Source organism: Phaseolus vulgaris, chromosome 8 (genome assembly GCF_051622355.1).
Source record: "Phaseolus vulgaris cultivar YP4 chromosome 8, ASM5162235v1, whole genome shotgun sequence".
In the NCBI taxonomy this organism is placed as follows: Eukaryota; Viridiplantae; Streptophyta; class Magnoliopsida; order Fabales; family Fabaceae; genus Phaseolus; species Phaseolus vulgaris.
The window spans coordinates 42,298,824-42,317,548 of record NC_143505.1 but is presented as its reverse complement, the minus strand read 5'-3'; the positions used below and the strand labels follow the sequence as shown (position 1 = coordinate 42,317,548).

Below are 18,725 nucleotides of genomic sequence, written 5' to 3'. Positions count from 1 at the left end.
CCTCCTAGCTCCTTTTTTTTTTTTATTTCTTCAATACTTCTTACTTCATCCTTATTTTTATCTAGTATTGCTTACACTAGTGAAAAGTTGGTGAATCAAGACTACTAATAACAAAATTGAGGTTGTTCGTCGGACTCAAGCCAGCAAAGACTATTTCTAGGTACAGGTCGATCACGGATTCAAACTATAGCAAAGGGCCAGTTTGAATAAGGTCCAATGTCCGTGAGAAGTAAGGCCTCGATCATATACTCCGCGTTATTGTTTAATATTCCATCCGCTACCGGGGTGCTGCAAGATTCGGTCAAACTTCTGTCCCTGATGTATTAGGTGCCTGTGTTAAAGTAGAAAGGTTTAAGAAGGTGGGGATGACGTCAAGTCCGCATGGCCCTTATGGGCTGGGCCACACACGTGCTACAATGGCAATTACAATGGGAAGAAATTTCGAACAAAAGGATCGGAACTCGCTGATAGGAAAGGAGAGAAAAACAAAGCAATGCCAAGAGCTCCGTCAATCCGCTGTTCATCGATAGACGGAGCTCTCTCTTTATCATCTCGTGCCAGATGCAACAAAGGATGAGTCAGCATGATTTCCCGTGTAAGGTTCTGAAGGTGAACGAGCTCTTGGTGTCATAATTCCTACTTGCTTTCCTTGTATCAGCTACAGCCACCGAAGCATTCGAATGGAAGAAAGCTGTCCTTATCTTCTCCTCCAACCGGTACCTCCTCCCGACATGAAGGAATGCCCGATAATCGGGGGACATGGTGGCACTATGCTAAAAAAGTCAATTTTTTCGATAACGATTAGCCTGTAACCATCTTCAAAGGCACGAAACAAAAACATTTTTAAGATAAATAGTCGTTAAAAAGTGCAAAAAGATGGTTTAAGCTAAATTATTGCTAGGAGTTTGGAAAACGACAACGATCAGCGGAGACCATTGGTAAAAGTCCAGAAAGAGGTAAAATACAAAGGTTCTAAGGGAAATCGTCATCTCGTGTCATTTTAAAAGCTATGTGCATGCAATTTACATTTGCAAACTTCTTCATTTTTTTTGCTCTTTATCCATTCAAGGTTCGTCTTTTTTCCTCCTCTGGTTTCACAGCTAACCAGGACACTGGAAAGTGTCATATTTTAGTAATATTTCATATTAAAATACAAATATTTATGGATATTAATTGATAAAATAACTTTAATATAACTCTTAATTTATGAATTTAAACCTTTTTACATATTTTATTATTATAATATGAATAAGAACGATTTATTCCCAAATTTGTGTTAATTTTAGCATTCTATGGAAAATTAGAGATGAAAGGGGAAAAGAAGAATAAACAAAAATAAAAAGAGAAATTTGGAACGCTTCAACACACGCCCAAGCTCTTCTAAGCCAAAAGCTTCTAGAGGATCTCACCCAAGCGAGCTCAATCTCGCCCAGGCAAAATCACTCAAAAGATGTTGGGCTTGTTTTTGTCCAACTCGCCTAGGCAAGCCCAATCACGCCCATGCGAGAAGTCACTTAGCCCAAGCCGAACTAGGTTAAATATGAGGCGTGAGGCATAACCCTAGACATTATTGGGAGAATATAAGGTGATAGAAAATCATAGAGGAGGTAACAGTCAAGGAGAAACATCTTATATCTTCTTTTCCTGCTTTCTATGCTTGTAATGACCAACATGAGTGGTTAATTCTACCATTTGGGTTTGGGACTAATCTATCCAAACTCTTATCTATTGAGGTGATATATAAATATAATATTCTATTCTTGATTGATGATTGGTATTGTCATTTTATTCATAAAGCTTGTTTACCATGATTTTGATTCTTAGATTTGACTGAAAAGTACTTCTAAGTTTCTGACCTCAATGATAATGTTTAACATATTTGAATGCTAGAATAAATTTGAAATGTTAATTTTTATCAACATATAATTGTAATGATAAAGAGTTTTTATAAATATGCGAGTAATCAATATTTAAGAGACTCTCTTAATAATTTTATATGCGAGAAATCGATATAAATAAATTTTATATGGGCATCAACATCAATCAAAGGATAGAATATTACTATGCTTTTAAAAATACAAAAGAATAAGAAGGATGAACTCTAATCCCAATTTTCCCAATTGAATCAACAACTCTTTACTTTGCTTTCTTTACAATTCTTGCAATCATACATAAGAAACTTCCAACAAACTTTATTATTTTGTTTTCTATTTAGTGAATCTTACACTTGATAATTTAACTATTCCTTGTGGTTTCCATATCCGTCCTTAGGGACAAATTATTACTTCTGACGCGATACACTTTGTTGAACCATGTGGTGTTCAAGCTTTGAAGAATCCAAATCCTTTGAAGGATGTTGAAGCCTTTGTTGTGCTTGTTGTTGCTGTGCTGTTTTAGTTTAGTTTTGTGGTAGTTTGAGTGTTGTAATCCACCTTTTGATTAAATCTAAAGCATAGGCATTCTCAATCTTTTTGAAAGTAAAATGTTTTCAAACTAAGTTAAAACAACCGTTTCTTTTGTCGAAACAACCGATTGTTTATACTTAGATGTTTTGAGAAAAGATTGAAAACTGTTTTTCAAATGGTTGAACTGTTAGAACCAAAACAACCGATTGTTTATTTTGGGACCATAACAGAAAAACTGTTTTATCTTTGACTGAGCTTTAAATGATTTAACTGCTTACGCTCCAGTCATTAAATGCTTTGACCAATCTTTTAATGCAATTTAAGAGTTTGTTAAGATTTGATAACAAACAACATCTTTGAATAAATTCAGAAAAACAGATTTGAGTAACAATCTTTTACAAGATTTTGAAAAGAGTTTTTGAGTTTTTCAAAGAGTTGAGATTGCTTAGAGTTTGTGATTGATCAAAGTGTGTGGAATAGGATTTTGCTTGTATTGATTTCAGATTATCTTCTGTAATAAGTGTAATCCTTGTACTCTGTGAAACAAGTTTCGTTTATGTGTTTTGCTGTGTGTTCTTGAGGGGATCAAGATCAACAATCTTAGTGTTGGTGTGTTGGCCAAGAAGAGTGTGTGTCTTGAGGTGATCAAGGTCACTTTCTTGGTTGTGGTGTAAGTGATCAAGGTGTGATTGCTTAATGGATTTCCTCAGGGTTTCTGAGAAGACTGGATGTAGCTCTGGATTTGGAGTGAACCAGTATAAACATCTGTGTGCAATCTCTCTATCCCTAACTCTTTAAATTCAGTTTTGTTTGTTGTTTGCTGGTATAAACAACCGATTGTTTTTCTGGTACTGCTGTTTTTGATTGCTGTTTTGGCAAACTGAATTTCTTATCAATTGTTTCTTGAGATAATTTCATTCTTGTTTTAAAAGTTTGCGAAAACCCTCTTTAAACAATTCACCCCCCCTCTAGTTTAAAGCCATCCATTCTAACACACTTGCCGTAAAGTAGTCATCAAACGCTAGCCACCGTGACCTACAACTAGCCAATGTATGAAGGTAGCATGATGCTAACCACTCCTCTAAAATTCACGAATATGAAGCACAAACTCTAGTGATCATCGAAATGCAATTATTGGTGGTCGCCCTCGCCACCCAGGTGCCTTCTTGCAACATCGCCACCACCGTGCCACCATCCCTCCACCCCTTCTCCTTCTAGTTTACTTTTAAAAAAAATTGTTTTTCTAGTATAATTAATATTTATTAATTTTTAAATTTGATAGTATTTAGTATATTTTTAGAATTATATTATATCTTTTTTTTTAATTTAGCCGTACTTTTTTGTTGAACGGGTTGGTATTGAGTCCAGGGGTATCCAATCCCCAAAAAATATTGTTTAATTATTTGAAATTTATCTTTAAAGCATTATGATGTTCATTTTTTGTTAGACTTATTCACTTTAAGATCTTCAATTTTTCATTTGAGATTTAATACATTAACTTGTGTAGTATTCCTCCAATTTTAAAAGTGTTCCTACATCTTACTAAACTTTATATAAAAACTAGTGGAGGTTGTACAGACAGTAAGTATATTGAATTTTGAATTGTTCAGTTGGATAGTATGGAAAGAGTAATAACTTTTTAATAGTTAATTAATACATAACATATAATCTACATTTCATATATTTTACTACTTAATTTTGGTTCATTGCATTTTGTGTTTATCTTCATGTGCATATTTTATTGTGGAGATTTTGTCTCACCATTTTAATTTCGTGTCACCTGAAGATCAATGCCAAATGCTGTTGAAATTAGTGAAATATAAGGAATTCTAATTAAAATTGAATCTTCTCGAATGTGATATGGTCATACCTTCGACTAAAAAAGTGAGATTTACATGCATTATACAAAATATAATATCAATAACATATGTACAAAATGTAGATATGGATCGAATCTGGACTAATTCACCTTTTATAAGTAATGCATATTGTTGAAGATGGGAAGCTTTGATGTATCAAATCCTCATGAAACCTGAAGCTGTGTTGTGTTTTAGGTTTAGGTTTTGTTATGGGGTTTAGAATCTTTGTAAGATCAGTCTTGATTCTCAAACAAAGCTTATTTCAATCTATTTTAAAGATTAAAGTGTTTTTCCATGCAAAGGGAAAAACAACCAATTAAAGTTTCGAGATAATCGGTTGTTTGTCACTTAGCTGGCAAAGGTGTTTTGAAACTGTTTTTTGAATTAGTTGTATAACTGTCAAAACCATTCAACTGGATAAATCGCAGTTTTAACCGATTAAGTGTAAGTTTTCATAACAGCTTTTTAAAAACCTGTTTTAACTGATTTGGTTGTTCAAATCTACCTTCAACGGTAGCTTCTCAAGGAATATAAAACTAGTATCCTTTCAAATGTGAAAAGATTGATGAAAACGAAAAGTTTGATACTGTAATTTGAGATTGATTTGAGAGATTACCAACTGTTTGTGAAAAGGTGTTTTACCAAGATTGCTTTTGAGCGTTGCTGTGATTCAAGAACTGATCAATAGCGTTTCTGGTGTACTGTGATTCCAGGTGTTTTTTACCCTTGTTTAGGTTCTTATAATTGTTCATATTACTCTCTGTAAAACTGTTGTAAAATCCTGTAAAGTCAGTGTGATTCTAGCTTGAGGTGTTGCCTGTGTGCAAAGAGGGTGAGTAGGCTTTGTGGGATTCAAAGTCACCTCTTTGTGTTGTGTGTTTGTAATCTGTGATTGGTTACATAGTGAAATACTTATTGGTTTGACTGAGGACTGGATGTAGCTCTGGGATAGAGTGAACCAGTATAAACCTTGTGTGTAATTCTTTCTATCTCTTATCTCCATAACTGTTTGATATTTTCCGCTGTCATAAACAATCGGTTAAATCGTCATTTTAACCGATTATAATTGTGATAGTTGTTTTTGTTTGGCAATTTGATTGGCTTTCTGAATTGCATTTCTGAGTTGATTGTTAAAGTTTCATTCTAAGCAAAGTATTTGTGAAAATCTTTTGTAAACAATTCACCCCCCTTTTGTTCTAGCCATCGATCCTAACAATTGGCATCAGGTTCTTGAAAGTTACTCAAGTTTGTTTTCTGTTTTTTGAAAATCTTTTGATGGCTGATAAAAGTTTTTTGGGGAAGGTGCCTCTTTGAATAAACCACCTCTGTTTTGTGGTCAAAACTATCCTATTTGGTGCATAAGAATGAAGTTCTTTATTCAATCCTTAGATAAGAATATTTGGAATGTTATTTCAAATAATACCTATGTGCATATGCCTGAAATTAATGAATTATTTATAGAAAATCTTGATTGTATGGCACAACATATTATTGTGTCTGCTCTAGACTCTGATGAATTACTCAAGATTTCATAATGCACTTCAGCTAAGGGAATGTGGGACACACTTGAGGAATGTCACAAGAATCCAAGGAGTGACTTGATGGATAAAGAAAAGTCATCTGCTGGCTCAATCTCTTCTAAAAACAAGTTAGAAGTCTGCTTAATGATCAAGGGAGAATCAGAATCGAGTCAAGTAAGTGCAACCTCGTCTAATAAGTGTGAAAGTTATTTTCAATTGCTTGATGCTTTCCAAGAAATTCATGAAGAAGTTAAAAGATTAACTTTTTCAAATAACCGATTGAAATGTGAAAACAAGTTGAAAATGAAAATCACAATTTTGGAAAAAGATTTGAATCAATCAAAAACTGATTTAGAAAATTCTAATTGGTGTATGAAAAATCCTCTTGGAATTGTGATTCAAATTTTTGCAAAAATTGTGAGTCTCTTCAAGAGAAAGTTTTATATCTTGTGAAAACTATTGATATCATTTCGAAAGGAAAATCAAATTTTGAAGATGTGTTGGCATCCCAAACATGTGTTTTTGGAAAATCTAGCTTGGATTTTAACCCCCAAAGCAATCAAAGTGGGAGCACAAAACCTTTTTCAACTTTCACTAAAAAAAATCGAATTAACCGGTTGTTTGTTGTTTCTACTGCATGAAAAAGGGACATTTTGTTAGGTTCTGCATAATCATAAAGTTTTCTGTTCCTAAGGGTATTCTGAAATGGGTTCTTAAGGAGCCTAATGGTTATTGGAAACACATTAACACCTATGGACCCAAATTCACAAGGGGACCAAATCTAGCAACTTGATTTTGTTTCTTTTGTAGGGTTCTTTGGAGAGAAAACAACACCTATGGTATCTAGATAGTGGTTGTTCAAAACATATGACAGGTGATGCATCCAGGTTCATCAGCATCTCTCTCAAACAAGATGTGATGAAAGAGGGTCAAGCATCACTACAACTGAAAGCCAACCACCATGTCATATTGGGCCAATCACTAGGGCCATGGCTAGAAAGCTTGAAGAGGATTGAAACACTGTTACTGATGGCAGAGAGACCTATCTCTACATGCTGAAAGATGCCAAGTTTCTAGCGTAGAATAGCTTTTACATTCGTGTCAAAAGTAGCATAGATTATTTCTTTTGTAATTTTGTTGAACATGCAAAATGGTACCTAAAATGCTAACCTATGTTTAATTAGAGTTTCCTACTCATAATTAAACTTAGGACCAGCCTACATTAGCCCAAAGAGGAGCGTAAGGTTCTAGATCTAATTGCACATGATAGAATTCTAGAACCTACCTCCCATGTGCTGAATTTTAGGCACCATTCACATGTGCATAGCATTTGAATTTCCTTCTCATTTGTGCCTTGTGTAAACCGGCCTCCTAAGCTATTTAAGGAGTGCCTTGGCTCTTAGTTTTACAAGATTAATATACTTAGTGAATTGCTGCCAAATTGTGCCAATTTCACTTCTTGCCCAAAACCTCCTAGGTTAGGCTTTTAATCTTCACAAACTTTCCCTTTCCAAGTAGAGTTGGCCTCACCACTCTCAATCCCTACCTCTCATGCACCTTCAAGGTCACCACCACTCTTAGGAGGACCTTGATTCGTCTTCAATCCATGATGCTTCCACCATTCACCAACAAAATCCAAAAATCATGAAGGCACATGTCCATCATTTGGTATCTAGAGCCATGGTCTTCAAGAGCTAAGTGCCTTATTTCGTTTTAATTTTTTTGTGTTCATATTGTTTCTGTGTTGTTCTTCATGAATCCTTGATTGTCTTGCTATTTTTGAGTTTAATTTTGTGTTAGATGTTGTTTTGGTTCAATCCAATCGATGCATTCATGTTCAATTTGTTCTTGAGCTTTTATTTTGCAAATTTTGTGTAGGATCCATATAGATTTGTGTTGTTGTTCTATTTTTTGTTTATTTGAGTCTTATTTGCAATTCTAATCGGTTTAAATTGTCTTTTTTTGAGTCATTTTAATTTTTAAATCCAATTGTGTTTTGTCTAGTCATGTTTCTCCTAAATTGTCATCAATTCCATGTAGTGCTGTTTTTGATAATTTTGGTTTCTTGATTTGATTTAAGTCCAGTTTTAATCTGAGTTTGTTTGATCCTTTGGTGCATTTTTCTTTTTAGAATTGAGTTCATATTTGTGTATTAGATCCATACAAATTCATATACATCAATTCCATTGTGTTTTTGAAGTTTTCTCAAACTGTTTTTAATTCCAGAATTAGGATCACTCTATTTTCAATTCTGTGATGGCTGATTTTTCTTATGAAATTAAAGTACGTTGAATAAAAATTATGAAACTCTGGATTTATACATATTGATGTATTAGAAAAACAAGAAAAAAAGAATCAGATCAAAAGGAAAAATAGAAAAAAAATGATAAATCAAACAAAAAAAGTGTAGATCCTGGTGCCGACAGAGATGATAATTTGACAAGATATTTGAAAAATTAATCACAATTATTTGGTGCATTCTTTTGGTGTGATTCCAGCGCCAAAAGTTTGCTAAGATCTTGAATTGTTTGTGGTTCAAATTTCAGATTCAGATTTCAAATAGCCGACTCAGCATAAATTTTATAAGTCACGCTTTTTGTACCTAAAATTTCCAGTAGTACTGTTTTGGTTTTTTTTAATCAATTCTAGTGTCATTCTCTAGGTTCAATTTGTGTGCCACCTTTTGTTGAGTGCCTATTTGATTTCTGGTCAAATTTATTCAATATTCTTTCTAGTTGTGTCCTACAAATTAATCCATTTGCTGTTGTCCTAATTTTTAAATTTGAATTGATCTTTGCTTTAATTCGTTGACCTCTAATTGTTGCTGAACAAGAATCTCAAAATTGGTGCTTGTTAAGTTGGAATTAATCTTGTGGTGAGTTCATCCCTACTTAGTAGGTACTATTTTGAAGATTTTAATTGGCTAACCATAAGAGGTTAAGGCAAGGAGCGCAGCAAATATAAATACAAACACATACACATTGTAGAACACATCAAGGAAGATCAACCGCAAGCCAAAGAGTGCATAGTTTAGGAAATCTGAATTTTATTTTGTGTAATTCATTTTCTTTTGTATTTCCTTTGAGTTGTAATTACATTCAACTTTGATTAATTAGTGGAATAATTACGTATTAGACGGTGAATGTGTCTTCAATGGCTCTAAGTGTCTAGAAACCTCACCTTAGGATTCGTCTAGTTTAAAGCTTTTTAGTTAGCAATCTTTAATTTGTGCTTAGTTAATTGTTTTGCTTTAATTACTTGTTTTGTATTGTTAATTGCTTTGTATTATTTTCTTTGCATAAAATTGTGTTTTCATTTCTACTTGTGATTTACGTAGTTTGCTTAGAAAAAAGTTTGTGACCAGTTTTGAGGGATAGGTTTTGGCAAGGAAAGACTTGGTACTTAAGAAGTCCTAGTGACTCACCTCTCTTTCCTGGAAAGCTACCTTCACTACTATCCTTATCTTTTTTGGGGTAAAATACTTAGAACACAAGTCTTTAACCATGTATTCTCCATCTCGCGATTCTAATGAAAGTGATGTAACAATTCTTAAAACCCTTTTGGAAAAAGTTGCCCAAGATGTTCAAGCACTTTCATTTAGACAATTGCATCATGAGGCCCAACTTAAAGAAAGGGATGCTCAATTTTCTCTAATGCGAGATGATTTGAAAAGGGTTAAAGATGAATACACTAAATCCAAAAAGAGTTCGCATACATCTAGCTCTAAGGGTAATGAATCATATGGGGAACAAAGCCTTAGGATCAATGAATATTACCAACCACCCCCAAGAAGAGTTAGAAGAGAAAAGAAAGAAATCCCTAGAGAGGTTAGGATAGATCTACCTCATTTCCATGGTAAAGAGAATGTAGAAACCTATCTAGATTGGGAAATGAAAGTAGAACAATTGTTTGCTTGTCACAATATGAGTGAAGAAAACAAAGTATCTTTAGCCACTCTAAGTTTCCAAGGCAATGCTATGTATTGGTGGACGACCCTTGAGAGAGAAAGGCATCTTCAAAAAGATCCTCCCATGGAATATTGGAATTGATCCTGCCGGCAACTCGAACGTGGAGGAATCGCTTCGTAGCACTCTCTGCCCTGTCTACGCGACTGCGTCTTCTGCAGAATCACCCTCAGAACCTTCTCTTGCTTCTCCAAACGTGACCTGCAAAACACACAGACGGCGCCTCTAGCGGCCGTTTGCACTCCGACGATCAAGTTAGTCCACAGAACCACCAAAGACTAGAAAACTAGTAATGTGTGTGTGAGAACTCTTGCACTCTGTTTTTCGTCTCTTTCTTTTTCTTTTTTTTCTCCACTCTCACCCTGATTCTCTCTTTTATCTCTCTTTCCCTGCTTCTGGGCATAACAGAATTCTGTTATGCTTTTCTGGCATGTGTCAGAACCCTGTTATGCTTTTCAGAGAAAGCGTACCTTCAGAATCAGCAGTGGGGAGCGTGAGAGTCTATGCATGTCTGCGCGTCTCTGCGCTTGGCTGCGCCTGTCTGTACCTTCAGTGGTACGGAGTGCTCTTTTGTCTGGACCGCACCCCTCTCAGATGATGACACGTGGAGGCCTGCAACTCACATCTAACCACACACGTGTCACTTACTGGAAGGGCTCTAGCGCTTCTCTTTGTGTGCCTAAGTTACGCCCTTGCAGAGTAACTTAGGATATTTCTCTCATCTGGGTAAGTCGCATACTCTTAGGAGAACGTCGGGTGTGGCTGGTCTAGGCACACTCACCAGATGTTGCTCTCTGCGTAGGCGACTTACCCTTCACGATGCCACGCACGTAATGGGTTGAGGGAATCACCAATCACTGACTGACTTACTAGTCCCCTCAGGCCACTCTCGTGCATGATTCCCTGAGGTGTGCTCATGCGAGATCCATGCGTAACGCTCTCGCTGGGAACCTCGGTCCCAGTTTAACTGCGTGTAACACGAGACCCCGATGACAATACACCCGATGACGGATCAGTGTTTATTCGCTTCTCGCGCTCTGCCTCCAGGCGCGAGTCTGGGAACTGGTCTGCTGGTGGCCACTTGGCTACTGACCACCGATCACCATTCTGGGTGATCTATCCCCCGACCTCTCTGCCGCCTGATCTGTCGGTGGTAACTTGGTTACTGACCACCGATCACCTCTCTTGGCGATCGTCCCCCCGACCTCTCTGCCACCTGGTCCACGTGTCACCCTTCGAGTGGTCCACGTGGTTCTCTGATGCTGACGTCATCGACTACCGATGACCGATCGGATCACAAGCCCCCCAGTCTCGAGTCGAGAACTCGTTCTCAGTGAAGAGACTAAGTGGTCGTGCCCTCAGTCCACGTGGCAAGTGGGGCCGCCTCACGTGCCACCTCACGTGCTGCTTCTTTAACGTTTGGACTTCCTTTCTTAATCTCGCGACACGTGGCCCCATCAACGGCCAGCGCTGTGCGTCGCTAGCGCTTCTCTTATTCAAATTGGCGCGCCCTTTCACTGTTCCTTCATCTTCTTCATTCGACTCCCAGACTCTCTGCGAACTTCTCCTCTGCGCACCCATCTTTCTTCAAATTTTCTGCTTCCCAAACTCTTGCGATCATCCAAAGGTATGGTTTTTCTTCTCCCTGGCCCCTTTTTGGTCATCTTTACCGATTGCATTTATCATTCTGGTTATCATGCATTCATCTTCTCTATTTCCCTCTCTCGAACCCGCGCTAGGGTTTTTTCGTGCTCTTACCCTGGCTTCTACTTCTTCTTCTTTTCATCTGGGCATCTCCTTCTCCTTTCCCTTTTCTGTTTTCACCGAAACATTCATCATTCCTTCTTCTCCCATTCATTCTGACTTTTTCGTTTTTCCTCCATTTGTAGCTATCTCACGATGGCTCGCTTGAAACAAACTGCGCGCATCATTGCCTCTTCTTCTGGTGCACAGCCTTCCGCGAGTGCGCCAGCTCCACCACCGCCTGTGGCTACCTCCTACCACGACAATGCCAGGGTCTACGAATGGGCTCCCCTGGCATTGCTCGCTGAAACCTCCACTCTACTGCCCGAGGGCCATCTCAAGTCCCTACTAAGTCGCAATCCTGATGAGCCTTCCTGCTCCGTCGACAGGGAGAATGACTTCAACATTCAAATCCGCATTCCTCCTCGAGGAATGCCTATCCGCGCGGATGACAGGGCCACCAATGGGGTGCCCTTCGTCTTCATCTACTCTGCCATTTTCAAGAGACTAAAGCTGCGCCTCCCTTTCACTTTCTTCGAAAAAGAGCTGATGATGGAGTTAAACGTCGCGCCCTGCCAACTCCATCCAAATGCCTGGGCCTTCATCCGGGCGTTTCAAATCCTCTGCAACTATTTCGGGCACAACACCTCCGTGGACGTGTTCCTCTATTTCTTCGAAGCAAAGAACCCTGGGGACAGGTCCTGGGTTAGCCTGAACGGGGTTGCTGGACGGGTGCTCCTGGGCCTGTACCAGCAATCCTTCAAAGATTGGAAGGGCAGATTCTACATGATATCTGCTACCCCTCAAAGTCCAAGTCTGCTCGAGGGGTACCCCCTCTACTGGGTTCCTGGAGTTGAGTTCAAGAAATCCAGGGACCTCGAAGCCATGGCCCCTTATGAGCGCGAGCTGTGCGGGCTGCTCCTGGGGGCCAAGTACAATTCTGCTCGTCTCATCAAAGACGAGTTCGATGTGGTGGCCTTAAAAAAGTACATAGGTAGCTCTTTTTTCCTCTCTTAGGATACTTGCATCTTTTCATGCATGTTTTTATGTGTTTTTTAACTTACTTGCATACCTTGGTCAACTAACCCCTCCTTTTCTCGTCTATGCAGACTCAATGACGGGGAAAGACAGGAAGCTGGCCCTGCTGGAGCTTGCCAAACGTAGGGGAGCCAAGGGCACTGGCTCCTCTTCCTCTACAACTGAGCCCATCGCAGCCCCCCCACTCTCGGTCGCGCCAGCTGGAGGCCCCGAGCAAGGGAAGAAAAGGAAAAGGCTGGTGAAGGCTTCCACTTCAACTGCCGCTGCTGCTGCCGCTTCGACTGAAGAGGAGAGCTCAGGCTCTCCTCTTGTACACCGCCAGAGGAAAAGATCAGCAGTTGAGGGGGCCTCATCTCTCCAGCCTGGAGAGATTGAGGTGGTGGAAGTAGAGGAAGGGTCTTCCCCTCCTCCCTGCGCTCAAACTGCCACAGAGCCCATCAACCCTCCTTCTCCAGGCCAGCAGTTGCCTCCAGCTACCAAGCTGCCATCTTCCCTCCCAGCAGGCCAATCACCTGGTCCATCCGCTCATCCTGCTGGGGGTGTTTCTGCCCAAACTGGGGGTGCACCACCACCACTGCTGCCAATTCCTACCGCCACTGCTGAATGTGGTGGGTCTAGCTCGCGCCCAAGCGCTTCTGGGGCCACCCACGAGAATTTCAGCAGGGTCATCACCCTGGTTCGACAGCTCATAAGCAACCGGGAGCTCGTCGAGTGGAATGGTGATGAGGTGGACATGCACCTGGCAAGGCAGGTAGTGCTCTCACTGGAGTTCTCCACCCAGCATCGCAAGCAAATAGCCCTGGAGAAGAGGGTGAAGGAGCTTGAGCACGACAAGGAGTCACTGCGAAGTGACTTCGAAGCCGCTCAAGGGTCCGTTGAACTGATGCGAGGCATGGTGGAGAAGGCTATGAGGGAATACCTAGCGCAGATTCAGGAGACCATCAAGACGGAGATCTTGATGGGGCAGATGGTGAGCTCTTTGGACTGCGAGGTGGTGGAGCTTAAGGCCGAGACTTCCTCCCTGCGCCAACAGAACACTCAGCTATTGGGGGAGCTCGAGTCCGCCAAAGAAGCAGCTGCTGCTGGGGAGAAAAGACTTGAGGAGGTGGTGGGCAAACTGTCTGAAGCTGCCTCCTCCCTTGCTGCCGTCACCACTGAGAGAGATGCTGCGAAGGCTTCAAAGCAAGAACTGGAGGTGGAGAAGGCTGAGTTGATGAACGTGGGTGCTGATGCCCTTACAGACGGATTCGAGCTAGCACTCGAGCAAATCAAATGCGTTCTCCCAGACCTGGACCTCTCTCAGTTCAGCATCTACCATGAAGTGGTGGATGGAAAGCTCATCCCCCTGCCCTTCTTTTCTCTGTAAATTTAGCTTCTGCGCAGTTTTTCTTTGCACTTTGGAATTGTATAAGACTTGGCTATGAATGTAATATCTCAATCTTTCTTGCGTAAGTTTCTTCTTTTGCATTTTCTTTGAACTTCACTTATCTTTATGTGCGCGACTAGCTAGCTTAGGTTCAGCGCGATCTTGGGCTTTACCTTTCCTTTCGCACACGACTAAGTGTTAACCAGCTTAGGCTTAGCGCGATCTGCTTCTCTTATTCTTTTGCTTCTACTTGATCACGACTGGCTATTCCCTCAGCTTGGTGTTTAACGGTCCTCGTGCGCTGCTTTGCACCCCTAGCCAATTACTGACGACTCATCAGTGATCGTTCTTTAGTCTTTACTTAGCTTTCTCTGTCACTGTAGCGCTAAGTGCATAAAGGACTTTGACATCGATCGCTCAAGGTGATGCCTCGTCTTGGGGAAAGAAAAGTGTTTCTCGCTAACCCCTCTTACTTTCCCCAAGGTCATCACCCTTTGGCGGGTTGAGTCGCTCATTCCCTGCCTCACTCCTGGGGTGAGAAGGGTTTCGGACTAAGAGTCTTACTGGGCCAATATTGGTGTATGCCAAGTGGGTAAGGACGTTTTGTCAAAACCTTTCCTTTCCCTCCCTTGGTCTTACTAGCACCCCTGGCTTTTCAAACCTTTAACTGCTTGCGCTCACACCTGGGGTGAGGAAGACTTAGATCGGTGCCAGTACTTGCGCCTAGGGCAAGTAGGGCCTAACCAATCACCTGCACTTGCACCTGGGGCAAGGAGGATTTTAACTTTAATACTTGAGCACACTTGATATGCTGGAAATTTTTCTTTAATTGAGTGGCCTCGTTAAAAACCCTCCTTAGGGAAAAGAGTGCCCCCTTGTCTGTTCAACTGTTTCCACCACATACAAAGCATGTATCTTTTAGCGCGAGAACGCCATTACTGTACAACTTTAACTGAAATAAAATTTTAAATGGGTGGCGTTCTACGTTCTGGGGATTGCTCCTCCCTCCAAAGTCTCTAGGCGATAGGCTCCGTTCTCCAATGTCTCCACCACTCTGTACGGGCCTGTCCACTTTGGGGATAACTTGTTCTGCATGTCATTCTGATGCGCCTTTCTCATCACTAGATCACCTTCCTGGAAGCGCCTGGGCCTCACTTTAGAGTTGTGCCTCCGCTCTACTCTTCTCTTCACAGCTTCAGCTCTGACTCTGGCCTCCTCTCGCACTTCGTCTAGTAGATCCAGATTCACCTTACGCTCTTCATTGGACTCTTCAGCAACGAAGTTCAAGAATCTGGGGGAGCTCTCCTGTATCTCCACAGGAATCATGGCGTCTGTCCCATAGACAAGGCTGAAAGGTGTCTCTTGGGTGCTGGACTGTGGGGTGGTGTGATAAGACCATACAATTCTGGGGACCTCCTCTGCCCAGCCTCCTTTGGCCTTGTCTAGTCTTCGCTTCAGCCCCTTGAGCAGCACTCGATTTGCTGACTCCACCTGCCCATTGGTTTGTGGGTGCTCCACTGAAGCGAAGACCTGTTGTATCTTTAACTCTTCACACATCTTCCTCAGCTGATGACTTGTGAACTGGGTGCCATTGTCGGAAACCAGCCTCTTGGGTATCCCGAAGCGGCAGACAATGTTTTTCCAGACGAAGTGTTCGACTTTCTACGCGGTGATGTGTGCGACTGGCTCTGCCTCCACCCACTTGCTGAAATACTCAATGGCCACAACGAGGAACTTCATCTGCCTTGTCGCCAAGGGAAAGGGTCCCAGGATGTCAATCCCCCATGTATGGAATGGCCACGGGCTATGGATGGACCTCAACTCCTCAGGGGGTGCCTTGTGCCAGTCTGCATGCAGTTGACACTGTTTGCATCGATGAGCAAACCTTATGCAATCTTCCTTCAGCTTTGGCCAGTAGTACCCCGCGCGGAGCACTCTACTTGCCAAAGCGCGACCACCTACGTGGCTTCTGCACACCCCCTCGTGCAGCTCAGACATGAGCCTGGTGCATTGCTCGCCGTGCACACAGATCTGCACAGGGTGAGAAAATCCAAATCTAAAGAGGTTTCCATCTATAAGAGTAAACTTACTTGAACCCCTCTTTATTCTTTTTGCCTCTGCCAGATCGAGCGGGAGTACACCATCTTCTAAGTATAGCTGGTATGGTGTCATCCAGGTGTCGGGTTCCTTCTCCGCATGGACCTCCATCGACTCATCGGTCTTTGAGGGTCGCGGTCACACCCTCGGTGCTCTTAGCGTTTCTTGGGTCAACGACCGATGACCGATCGTTAGACGCTCCATTGACTTGTATACATGAAGCACCTGGTTGTCTGATACGAACGCGTGCGGCACCTTCAGGGTCTCCTAAATGACGGTCCTCTGCTTCCCCCCCTTGCCTGAGCTGGCCAGCTTGGCAAGCAGGTCTGCTCGGGCATTTTGCTCTCTTGGCACGTGCACTAACTCAAACTCGGTGAAGGACGTCTTCAGGAGCTACACATACTCCAGGTAGGCTGCCATCTGGGGATCCTTTGCTTGGAACTCCCCCGTAACCTGCCCGGTGACCAGTAACGAATCGCTCTTGGCCAGCAGGTTTCTTGCTCCCATTTCTCTTGCTAGCAACATTCCTGCGATCAGGGCCTCATACTCCGCCTGATTGTTGCTAGCTTTGAAGGCAAAACGGAGGGACTGCTCGATCAGTACCCCATTCGGTCCTTCCAGGATGACTCCAGCGCCGCTTCCCTGCTGATTAGAGGAGCCATCCACCGATAACACCCATCGGAAATCTAGCCCTTCTGCAGGTGTCGCGATTGATGATAGCTCGACTACAAAGTCCGCGAACACCTGCCCCTTGATCGGTCCTCGGGGCTCGTACTGAATATCAAATTCTGACAATTCTACTGCCCATTTGACCATCCTGCCTGCTACATCAGGTTTCTTCAATACGTTCTGGATAGGCAGATCAGTCATTACCACCACTGTGAAGCTGTGGAAGTAATGCCTGAGTCTTCTGGCTGAAAACACCACCGCCAGAGCAGCCTTCTCGAGGGCTTGGTACCTCGTTTCAGGGCCTTGCAGCACTTTACTGACGAAGTAAACAGGCCTCTGGGCCTGGCTCTGCTCTTGCACCAGGACCGAGCTGACTGCTCTCTCCGTCACAGCAAAATATAGACTAAGAGGGATGCCTACCTGGGGTTTTCGCAAGACTGGTGGGCTCGCCAGATACCCCTTTAACTTGATGAAGGCCTCCTCGCACTCCTGTGTCTAGAGAAATCTGTTGTTGCGTTTGAGACACTGGAAGTATGGGTGACCTTTCTCCCCTCCAGCGGACATAAACCGGGACAGAGCTGCCAAGCGACCGGTGAGCTGCTGCACCTCCTTCACCGTCGTTGGGCTCCTCATTGCCACGATCGCCGCACACTTCTCCGGATTAGCTTCGATTCCCCGCTCTGTCAAGAGGAAGCCCAAGAACTTCCCAGCCTCTACACCAAAAATGCATTTCTCAGGGTTGAGCTTCAGCCTGTACTTGGCAATGGTGGTGAATAGCTCTTCTAGATCGGCTGCATGATGCTTCTTCTCTTGGGACGTAACCACCATGTCATCTACATAGGCGTGTACGTTCCTTCCCAGCATGGGCGAGAGCACCCTATCCATGAGCCGCTGGTAGGTAGCCCCCGCATTCTTTAACCCAAATGGCATGACCTTGTAGCAATAGCAAGACCGTTCCGTCATGAACGCAGTCTTGCATTCATCCATTGGGTGCATCCTGATCTGGTTATACCCCGAGAAAGCGTCCAAGAAGCTGAGTAGCTTTCCCCCCGAGGCGCTATCAACTAGAGCATCTATGCTGGGTAAGGGGTAAGAATCCTTGGGGCACGCCTTGTTGAGGTCAGTGAAGTCCACACACATTCTCCACTTGCCGCTTGCCTTTTGAACCAGTACCACATTCGCTAGCCACTCGGGGTACTGGATTTCTCTGATGTGCCCTGCGGCAAGGAGCTTCTGCGCTTCGTCGTGGATCACCTTCCACTTTTCCTTGTTGAATTTCCTTCGCCTCTGTCGCACAGGTCGAACCATGGGGTCCATCGACAGACGATGGCAGAGGAAATCGGGGTCGATTCCTGGCATGTCGGATGCTGACCATGCGAAGGCATTCATGTGCTTCTCAATCACACCCATGATCAGCCTTCGCTCTTCTTCAGCGAGGGATTCCCCTAACTTGAACTTTCTTCCCCCGACGTCCACTTCGACCCAACCTTCAGCTGGGTGGGGCCTTCTCTCACTAGCGATGACCGCCCTCGCGATCCCTGACTCGCGAGGAGTGATCGCGCCTTCCTCTTCTTTTTCGACTTGGGCTACCTGGGAGCCCCCCACCGCAGCATCTTCCATCCTCTGAGCGTTCTGTGTCTCCCTGACCATCGATCGCTATTCGCGCACGCCTGGTGGTGGTTTTGTGGTGACGTGGCACACACTTCTCTTTTGCTTAAAGCTGTTCTCATAACAACGTTGATGTGATTCCAATAGCCACATAGAACAAGATTCTTGACACTTTGAGGAATCACCTTGAGCTGGAAAATATAGAGGCACTTTCTTAGAAGTTGGATCATGGTTCTAAAATCAAGAACTCACCAATAACAAGCACCAAATCCCAAACTCATTTGGATGAACCAAATATTGTCAAATTGAATCAACAAAGGAAAATAAAAAGGATAGACCGAACAGAATTGAATTAAAAACAAGAGTACCGAACAGATTTAAGAACAAACAGAAAATAGGTGCTGGAAAATGGAATAGCCGAACCAAAACATGCTCAAGAACACAAGACAACAAGA

The 18,725-nt window shown here is 42.5% G+C and overlaps 1 protein-coding gene across 1 annotated transcript; it reads left to right on the top strand.

Moving 5' to 3' along the window:
• Positions 1–216: 216 nt before the first annotated feature.
• LOC150025584 (uncharacterized) lies at positions 217–577 on the top strand. Its single transcript, XM_090294119.1, has 2 exons — positions 217–229; positions 360–577. Exons 1-2 carry the CDS (start codon positions 217–219, stop codon positions 575–577), a joined length of 231 nt encoding a protein of 76 aa, XP_090150245.1.
• Positions 578–18,725: the final 18,148 nt, after the last annotated feature.